Source organism: Loxodonta africana, chromosome 8 (genome assembly GCF_030014295.1).
Source record: "Loxodonta africana isolate mLoxAfr1 chromosome 8, mLoxAfr1.hap2, whole genome shotgun sequence".
NCBI classification, from domain to species: Eukaryota; Metazoa; Chordata; class Mammalia; order Proboscidea; family Elephantidae; genus Loxodonta; species Loxodonta africana.
In genome coordinates, this window is record NC_087349.1 from 61,825,131 (window position 1) to 61,835,127 (window position 9,997).

The 9,997-nt window shown below is 39.5% G+C and overlaps 1 protein-coding gene across 10 annotated transcripts in view; it reads left to right on the forward strand.

Moving 5' to 3' along the window:
• Window positions 1-9,997, forward strand: part of AKAP9 (A-kinase anchoring protein 9) — a 156,654-nt gene extending 146,657 nt beyond the window's left edge. For 5 of the 10 annotated variants that reach the window (XM_064289970.1, XM_064289972.1, XM_064289971.1 and 2 more), the window contains 5 exons: window positions 2,190-2,422; window positions 4,319-4,404; window positions 6,161-6,311; window positions 6,880-7,019; window positions 8,349-9,994. In XM_064289970.1, the coding sequence (XP_064146040.1) occupies window positions 2,190-2,422; window positions 4,319-4,404; window positions 6,161-6,311; window positions 6,880-7,019; window positions 8,349-8,386 (648 nt within the window). In that variant the 3' untranslated portion in view covers window positions 8,387-9,994. Of the gene's footprint in view, window positions 1-2,189; window positions 2,423-4,318; window positions 4,405-6,160; window positions 6,312-6,879; window positions 7,020-8,348 lie in introns of all 10 variants that reach the window. The other 5 variants (XM_010587275.3, XM_023544436.2, XM_064289973.1 and 2 more) reach the window with 3 other exon arrangements.

Here is a 9,997-nt window from a genome sequence, read left to right on the forward strand (position 1 = left end):
CACAGTTGTTCCTCTGTTTTTGTCTTGTTTCGTATCTCATTGACGTTAGTTGAGCAGAGTAAGGAAATTTAGGCGGTGCTCAGGCTATATTGCTAGGTCTCTTTATTCAGCCTGTGTGTCTTAAGTGCGGGTCTGTTGCTGGTCATAAAAGGTTTATGGAGAGGCGTGCCCGGGACTGGGACCAGATTATGCCCCGTTAATGATCACAGTCGCAGCACCTTGGGTCCTTAGTCCTACTCCCCACAGTCTCTTAAAAGGAGAAAAAAAATCCACATTGAAAACTTAGATTAGTGACCCCAATAATAAACTTGCTCTGTACAATTAAAAAAAAAAAAAAACTCAGATGATAATAGAATGACAAAAAATATTTGCGTAAACCTGATGAATAGGGGCCAAAATTCAAAATAAACTAAAAGCATAACCAAAACTGTGAGAAAAAGACAGTGCTTTATTTAGTTGAACACTTTTATTGAAGATGGACTGCTTCTGTTATAGTGGGCGTTCACTTGATGTAGACCACGCGATGTTTCAAGAGCATGATATATTCAAACCTGTACTTTAAAATCATGTTATATGGGGATTATATTGAGGTCAGAGACATTCTGCACGTAGCATGATGTCTAGGGCATTGTGGGTGCTCAGTAAACACTTCAGATGAACAAATGAATTAATACTGTCATGGGAATTGATAGACTTCTGTCAGTGACAGAGGGCAGGGTCTCATGACTCATTATCTTGGAGATTTCTGGCTTATATCCAAAAGGACTTCATGGAGTAGCTGTGGACTTTTGTTGTTAGGGGCCATCGAGTCGGTTCTGGCTCATAGCATCCCTGTGTAAACATAACCAAACACTGCCCTGTCCTCACCATTCTCACAATCATTGTTATACTTGAGCCCGTTGTTGGAGCCACTGTGTCAATCCATCTGTTGAGGGTTTTCCTCTTTTCCACTGACTCTCTACTTTACCAAGCATGATGTTCTTCTCCAGGGACTGATCCCTCCTGACAACATGTCCAAAGTATATGAGACGCAGTCTAACCATCCCTGCTTCTAAGGAGCATTCTGGTTGTACTTCTTCCAAGACAGATTTGTTCGTTCTTTTGGCAGTCCGTGATATATTCAATATTCTTCGCCAACACCACAGTTCAGAGGTGTCAGTTCTTCCTCAGTCTTCCTTATTCATCGTGATTTTCTGAAGCTACTCTTAAAACTCTCGAATCTTCAGGATTGTTCCAGGGACTCAGAACCCACCTTCTAAGTGTTTGCAAGGGTCTATAAAAAAAATTAAAAAAATAAAAAATAAAAATTTTTTTTTTTTTTATAATAGGTAGTTATGGGAGAAAGATGTGGTAGTCTGCTTCTGTAAACATTCACAGCCTTGGAAACCCTATGGAGCAGTTCTATTCTGTCCTATAGGGTTGCTATGAGTCAAGTATTGACAGCAACAGGTATAGTAGGTAGGTAGTTCAAAAATCAAATGTAGTCTACCAGGATGTGTGTTTGTTTTTAATTTGGATTGAATTGACACAGTCCTTGATCCACTCCTGCTGTTTTATACTCTACCACCCATTTTACTCAGTTATGTTATTTGTGTGACCAAACACACATGGGTTTGCAACCTCAGATTTAGAGTTTGAGCCAGTGTAGAGAAGCCCTGGACAGCTGCTCTGCGCTGACCCAAACTCGATAAATCTAGTCTTTCTGCTGTCAAAGGCTAAATGCTGAGCATGTCACCTAGTGGTAGATTGAAGATTTAAGGTTTAGTATCTTAGTCCTGTATTATGTCTCCCAGGCCTCACCAAGGACCATTTAAACAGAAAAACCTCTAAAACCAGTTTCTTTTACTCTTTAATAAACGATTTTCAAATCAGTGGAAGACCGTTATAGTTTGGTATTAGCCATTATAGTAAAAGCTCTCTATAGAAAAAGCAGGGCTGTATTTTTTTTTTTTTTATGTCTAAGCTTCCATAAAATAACTCTTCCAGAATCACTAGTATCTTTTTGCTTCACTTCCTTTCTTAGAAAGGCAGTCTCTCTGTCATGTGATGGAGAGCCATTGGGCGAATTTATGTGATACTCTGGTTATCTTTCAGGGCCACAAATACACACCACTTCTTTTCTGGATTCTGAGAGAATAGTTTGAATGACTTCTTAATAATGTCTTTATATTCCTGCCTTCTTTACTCAGAGAATTTATGGTAAATACCTGAGGGCAGAAAGTTTCCGGAAAGCTCTGATTTATCAGAAGAAATATCTGCTGCTGTTACTGGGTGGGTTCCAAGAATGTGAAGATGCCACCCTGGCCCTGCTTGCCCGGATGGGAGGGCAGCCGGCCTTCACGGATCTAGAGGTAATCACCAACCGTCCAAAGGGCTTCACCAGGTTCCGGTCTGCTGTCAGAGTGTCCATTGCAATTTCAAGGTAAAATGCTCGAAAGAGAATGCATTTTAATCAGTTCACTAAAAGGATGAGGCTTTTTTTAATCCTCTCCCTGTTTTCTTGCTTGTTGTACTCTGTATTCATGTAGTGTGAGAAATTTGCCATTTTTGCTTATTTTGCGATCTTATTTTTCTAGGGGTTCATCCTTTTAGCAGGTATACTTTATGTTGTACTTTATAAACCCTATGAAGAGGTATAGGCAGCTGGTGACTCAGATTCAGCGATGGCACATCCAGTCTGGATTGCCTTTTTTAAAAGTATATAGTATGAGCTCATATCTAGCTCAGACATGTAAATAAAAGAGATAATAAAAGGGAAAAATGATTTTTAAAGACCCTTCCTTAGGCTGACATACACTCATTTTCTTCACTACTACAACAATCCACTTTTGGGACTGAGCCCTGGAAAGCCCTTGGCCTGAGTGCGTTCATGTCAGAGATTAGCCTAAGGACACTGAACTCTGCTAGTGGTCTTGTCATTCTCTCTCTAGTAGTTCCAAGCTAGAATGTAGTCTAAGTAGGAACTCCGGACTCATTCTATATAGGTAGTAGAAATGAAACCAAGACTCAAACTACCTGAATACCTGGCCCACTGCAGCCCTCTGACTTGGTCTGTGCCCAGACACAGGCTTCTTTCTTTATCTACCCCCACCCCTCCCTTTTATTTTGGTAGGAGCCAGCTAGTCTCTTATATGTGTGTGTGTATGTATACACACAGACACATATACACATACATATGTGTGTGTGTGTATATACATATATATAGTTATTTTCCTTTGAAAAATATGATGCAGAATTTTTTAAACTGGAAGCTGTCTAAAATCACCTAGTCCAGGATCTTATTTACAGATGAGGTAACTGAGGCAGGTAGAGGTCCCAATGCCACTGGTGATAGAGCTAGGACAGTAAGCCAGGTCTCCTGAGTCCTGGTCATGCTGGCTCTCTAGCAGGAGCTCAGGTTTTATCTTCTTGATGGTTTTAGGCCCTCCCTGCTTCCACTACTCTACCTTGTAGTCTCCAGGTTCCAGTTCCTCCTTCCTTATCTTTCATTTCAAGATAAGTGCTAGGAGATGCATTGTTGAAAAAGACGTGATGCTTGCTTAACATTCTAGCCGGGAACACCCCCCACAGGCACATAACTTAGAAGACAATAAATGGGAGTCCCAGGAGTTAGCCAGTAATTTTGATGAGAGGAATTTGGAAAGGATCCATCAAAGCAGCTCGGTGTAGAAGTTGCGCTTGAGGACTTTTTCACTCTACTACCCTGTGTCCTTGTCCTCTAAATATACGCATTGTATTTTGACCCTCCTAAAACTAACTGGGCCTTGAAACTGATTGATATTAAGAAAACAAAACTAGCACTCCAAAAAGCTCCTGGGGTCAGGGTGGGACAGCACCATTGGCTGGTGGCACCACCACCCTTGCTCCACTGGAACCCACTGGCATTCACCCCTGCTCACACAGCCTCATCCCTCCTCCAGCTTTCCCTGCATTGGCTCACTTTTATCAAATTAAGGATCTTTTCTTTCTCTTTCTACCTCATCTGCCTCTTATTCTCTATTCTTTTCATTATTTCTCTCCCTTCTTTGTCCATCCACTTTTCTCCTCTCTACTTTTGCTCTTTTTCTCCTGTGCCCAAATCCTGATGCTAACAACACAAGAGACCTCTGGTGCCACTTGAGGAGGGGAACCTGAAGCGCTGTGCCAGTGGATTTTGCCATAAGCGAGGGGCATTTGCATAGTTTTGGGTTAGACGGTCATGTAATTATACTGAAGTTCTATGTTCATATATAAATGTATGGCTTGGTTTTTGTGGGAAATGTATATCATCTTTATATTGTAGATGTTTTGTGAAATTTCATCTTGGGATCTTTTTTAGAATGAAATTTTTGGTTCGGCGATGGCATCGAGTCACAGGTTCTGGCTCTATCAACATTAACAGGGATGGCTTTGGACTGAATCCAGGTGAAGTCAAAATAGCATCTTTTTCCTACATTTGTGATTCTCTAAAATCTACATGTGTAATACCTGTCCAAATAATATATTCTAGAACCTGTGGTGTCCAAAGATAGAGCCCTTCCTTATAACTAACAATCTGGTGACTTACGCAGTTTGAAAGAGAATAATAATAGGAGATCTTTATGGTACACTCACTCAGTACTAGGCCTATTCTCACTTTATAGAAGAGGAAACCGAGGCATGGGAAGCCTGTCATTTACCCCAGATTACCCAGTGGTGGCACTGAGATAGTGCCCTGGCAGACCAGCTCCAGAGCCCACATCCTTACGACTGCATTTAAGGCTTATTCAAAATAGGATTACTGTTAACACGTTATGTGGAGGAGTTACAGTTTGAAATTCTCAAGATTTAACAATACTTAGATAGGTTTCTAAGTTTACCAGTGGGCTGCTTAATAATGCTAACAGTTAAAGCCCCTTCTCTTCACACCTACCTTAATTAGAAGTGACAACAAAATGAACATTAGGGCTTGACCATTTCAGGCCTAAGGAAGAAGTCAGAGGCAGGGAGCACATAAAGACGCAGCGTAACTGCTGTGAATTGGTAGTAAACTGCCTGCACAGAGCCTACCAGTAGCTGAGCAGCAGAGAAAGGATAAACACACTCGGTGCCCTAAGCAGTTGGGCTTTTGAAATATGCATCCTAACACTGCAGTATTAAATAACAGCTGAAATTTATACCACATTGAGTTCTGTGTTTTATTAAGAGAGAGCAAATTTTGATTTCAAGTGTTTTCAGACAAATGTAGTAGAGTGATAAAAGGGTTTGGTTACATTGGACTAGTATTTTTAATCCACACCATCTTTTTGCCTCAAATCACACACATCAGACACCCTTCACCTCTCATCTAGTTATAATTAAACGGCCTTTTAAAAAGAAAAGATTCCAATAGTTTACTTTCTTTGAGGAGTGAAACCAAAAACCAAACCCATTGCTGTCATGTTGATTACAACTCATAGCGACCCTATAGGACAGAGTAGAACTGCCCATAGGGTTTCCATAAGGAGTGGCTGGTGGATTCGAACTGCCTATGTTTTGATTAGCAGCTGAACGCTTAACCACCACATCACCAGGGCTGTGAGTAGTTCTAGGTTATTAGAAAGATTCATATTCAAAGGTAAACAAAATGATACTCAAACACCAAATTTTTGGTTGTACTGTTGTTTCTCTCCTTCGCAAGAATAATTGAAACTCCCATTGCTGTCAAGTCAGTTTCGACTCATAGTAACCCCAGAGGACAGAGTAGAACTGCCCCACAGGGTTTCCAAGGCCGTAAACCTTTTCAGAAGCAGATTTATATTCTTTCTCCCACAAAGCAGCTGGTGGGTTGGAACCACTGATTTTTCAGTTAGCCTGGCATTTAACTACTGCCACCACCAAGGCTTCTTAAGAATAATTGAAAATGACCATAATTAGAGATAAGTTAGTGTATAAAAACCAGTTGCTGTTGATTGTGATTCCTGGCGACCTCATATGTGTCAGAGTAGAACTGTGCTCCAAAGGGTTTTCAGTGGTCTTTTTTCATAGGTGCCTCTGGGTGGTCTCAAACCTCCAGCCTTTCAGTTAGCAGCCAAGTGTATTAACTGTTTGTACCACCCAGGGCCTGCTAGTTTAATATAAAGTATACAGAATAGTAGTCTTTTGTGCCCTTATCTGTTTTGTAGAAATTTTTCAAGGGCATGGTATTTTTTTTCTTTACAAGGTACATTTTGGATTACTTTAGGTGCTGAAAAGACTGATCCATTTTATCATTTTTCTGGTGGTCTGGAGCTATATGGAGAACCGAGACACACTACATATCGTGCAAGATCAGATCTGGACTATCCTAGGTCTCCTTTACCTTTTCAAAATAGGTAAGAATTTGATAAAACCTGCCTTGAGTAGTTAACTGTATTAATATTTAACAGAGAAAGATGATATCGTGAGGGCTTTGGCATCTCTGCACTGAGATAGCAAGACATAATTTTAGTTATATATAATTTATATAATCTAAGGCTCAGTTGGAAAGAGTTTTTTCATTTGTAACTGGTTTCCCAGGACATAGAAAATAGAGCTGACGGATTAGATAGTCAATAAAGTATTATATGCTGTGGTTTGACAATGGAAAAAATATTAACTGAAAATGATAGTCTCTGGCCATTATGAAAAAAACTCTTTTCAGTCTGTATGACAAGACACATTCAACATCTGTTGAGGACCTCTGCAACAAGCACTGTACTGGGGCATTTTTAGGAATACTTAGTAGCCTCTTTGAATTATGTTTTTTCATTTAAACCTCTCAAACTCAAAAGCACAAGGGATATAGATTAGGCAGTGTATAAGGGGCTTGCCTTTCAGGGGTCATTGGTGGGGGTAGGTTGGTAACTTACTTGCATTGTTTTGGGGTAATGTGGTTTCACGTACACATTTTTAATCCCATAGGTACCCAGGCCTTCCAGCTGATTTAAATCCTGGTTCCCTAGCATGTTCTCAGCTTCAGAATTATGATCCTGACAGAGCCCTGACAGACTATATCACTCGGCTAGAGGCACTGCAAAGGCGACTGGGAACTGTACAGTCAGGTGCGTTCAGTTTAAACAGAGTGCTAGACCCAGAACTCTCCTTCCTCTTTTGGAAAATCCTTGACCCTCCTTGTTAGGATAATCAAATCTTCCAGTTTGATGCTTGAGTTACCAGGCTAGTCCAAGCTTAAACTCTGTGTTAACAGAGAAACTGATTGAGGAATTTAAGTAATTTTAAGTCACAACATGATTTACCACCCTTGATTCCACTCCACCCCCCAAAAGGAATTCCTTACTGTCTTCACTCAGCAGGTTGATAAGATAAAATCCACAATGGGTACCAATGTGAAAAGTACTCTGACGCTACCCTTTGTTATCGAGTAGCCATCAAGTCGATTCCAACTCACAGTGACCCTATCGGACAGAGTAGAACTACTCCATAGGGTTTCCAAGGAGCAGCTGGTGGATTCAAACTGCTGACCTTTTGGTTAGCAGCCGAATGCTTAACCACTGCACCACCAGGGCTCCAGAAAGCTGTAAGGCATACAAATAAGGGGTGGGGAGATAAGGAGAAGCAATTACTTTAAGCATTTAATACAGTCATCATCAATACTTCTACATGTGCTACTATGTATGATAAAAAAAACCCATCCCATTCAAAAGACTTTGTAAGATTGACCTTTTAATTTTCTCTTTGCTGCAACACACAAAAAATTAATACTTAATAGAGGTTGATCCCCTGTTATAGGAAAACCTCTGCCTCCCTTCAGTTCACTCAAAGACTTTGAATCATTTTAATGCTTTAATCATTTTAAAGCTCTAAGTCAGCTTTTATATTTTGTTTGTACTTTTATTAAAGACCTTCTTTTTCTACTCGTCAAACAAATTACGGGCTAATAATAGGTTATTTTAAGTTAGTAGTTTATCTCTTCACTCAAGAAATGATTTGTTTAATCCAGCTAATTTATAGGAAACTTACTATCATGGTTGGCTTTCGTTGGCTGGTTTGGTTTGGTTCGATTTATGGGGCTGGGGTTTTGTTTTGACCATCCAGATTTCAGAGGACCCAGATTTTGAAGGCCAGAAGATTTATCAAGAGAGGGAGGAGGTATATAGAACATTCATTCACCCTACAGGGCACTTAAAGAAAATCTTAATGTTAGCGCCACTTACCTTACTATGGAGCCAGCCACAGTGACTTTTAAATATATATCCAACGTATCCTCTAAAAATCAGTATACGAAAGAATGAGACTTTTTAAGGGGGAAGAAAAGGTGTTTTTAAAATAGTAATAGTAATCTCCTGCCCTGAGTGAACTAGTCATAGTCAGCCTGGTGTGAGTAGCCATCTAATTTGAAATCATTTAAATACCCTGCTTTTCTTTCACAGGTTCAACTGCTCAGTTTCATGCTGGCATGAGAAGATAATCCTCTGAAAACATCACCAATCGGAGTGATTTTAAACAAATTCCCTTTTGTAAATCAGTGGTTCTTCTGCGTTTTTGTATTGTGAATATTCAATGGGACCAATAGGAACACAGCTTATGATTGTATGCAAATCACTTGCCAGCACATGAAAACAAACTGGAATTTGTATATATAAGCATTGTGTATGTATTCATGCACAATAATCATTAAATTACCTGTATATTTGTGGAATGCTAATTTAAACTATTAAGTTATAAAACCTTGTGTATTTATCAAATGGGTGAAAAGATTAAACTTTTGTGCGTTATGATACTGCTGAATGTGTAGCTTGAGGTGTCCTGCACTTTTCTTAAAAGGCTACTGAAGTTACATGTTTCTGCCTAATATATTTGCTACTGGTGATGCAGACAGAAAATATCACTTGTAGAAACCTATTTTTGTATAATGGTAGAAGTTTTGAATTTTATGGAGTATTTTGTCAAGTACTGAAATAAAAATTACTTCACCATTTTAACCACTGTACATTTGAACCTTCATTTTCAACTGAGCCATAATTCTTGGTACATATCCTCTCAATTGCTTGTCTCGGGTATATGGGACTTATGGATTCAGAAAGAAAGCTGTCCTGATCTTAGAATTAGGTACTCTTGGGGTTTTTCTCCTCCTTTCATTGGGCAAAAAAGTTTTCCATGTTCCTTTGTATCAACCTTACATCTACCTATAGTTTTTATAAAGGTATATAGTATTTTCATGATTACCATATTTTTATGCAGATAACACGCACCTTCTGCGTTTGTTGGCCAGCCGCATCCTTGTCCCACGAGGCACCCTCACAAAAGCCTCCACGGCAGTCCCCTTCCATGTGTTACTGTAAAAAAACTTAGCATAGTGCACTTACAAAAATACCTTGCAGGGGGAGGGCACAGCCAGCAAACAAAACAGAAGGTTTGCATTATTTGGATTAAAATATGGTAATACATATTTATTATGTCAGTGTTACTTGTGTTTCTCATGTCCAAAGATGTGTCCTTACTAAGCCATGGCCCACTAAGATGCAGAAATCATTTAATGTAAAGAACCTTAGATTTTCTTTTTTTAAAATAATCTTAAATTTTATTACCTGTGGAGCAGCACAGTCAAGAAATATTCCTGCTGTCCAAACCAAATTCAGATTGGGAAGCTCTCACAAGGATACTGTATTACAAATCTCAATATTATTCTTATCTAGAGTCCTCCCTAATAACATAGTAACTCATTAAAATAACAAGGACAATGTTTGATGCTTCTATCCAGAGGATTTTGTCTTGTCATTTGATGTTTTATGATTTATACCACCACAGTCAGGCCAGGATAGCAAGTTATGCATTCTTGGAGATTCCAAATTACCTAACTTTTTCATATTAGCAGCTAGATTCCAATCAGGGGAGATCTAAAAATAGCAGAGTTATCCTAAGCAATTAGCTGAAGGCTTGTGGATAAAGCCTTTTCTCAGCTAGCATGGCTAGCAAGGCTCCTTTGCTCTAGGAGAGAAGCAAGAAAGGAGCAGACAGACAAGTGAGCTGACCGATATGTGTTCATTGTTAGTCCTCCTCTTTTTAGGCCCCTAAGTAA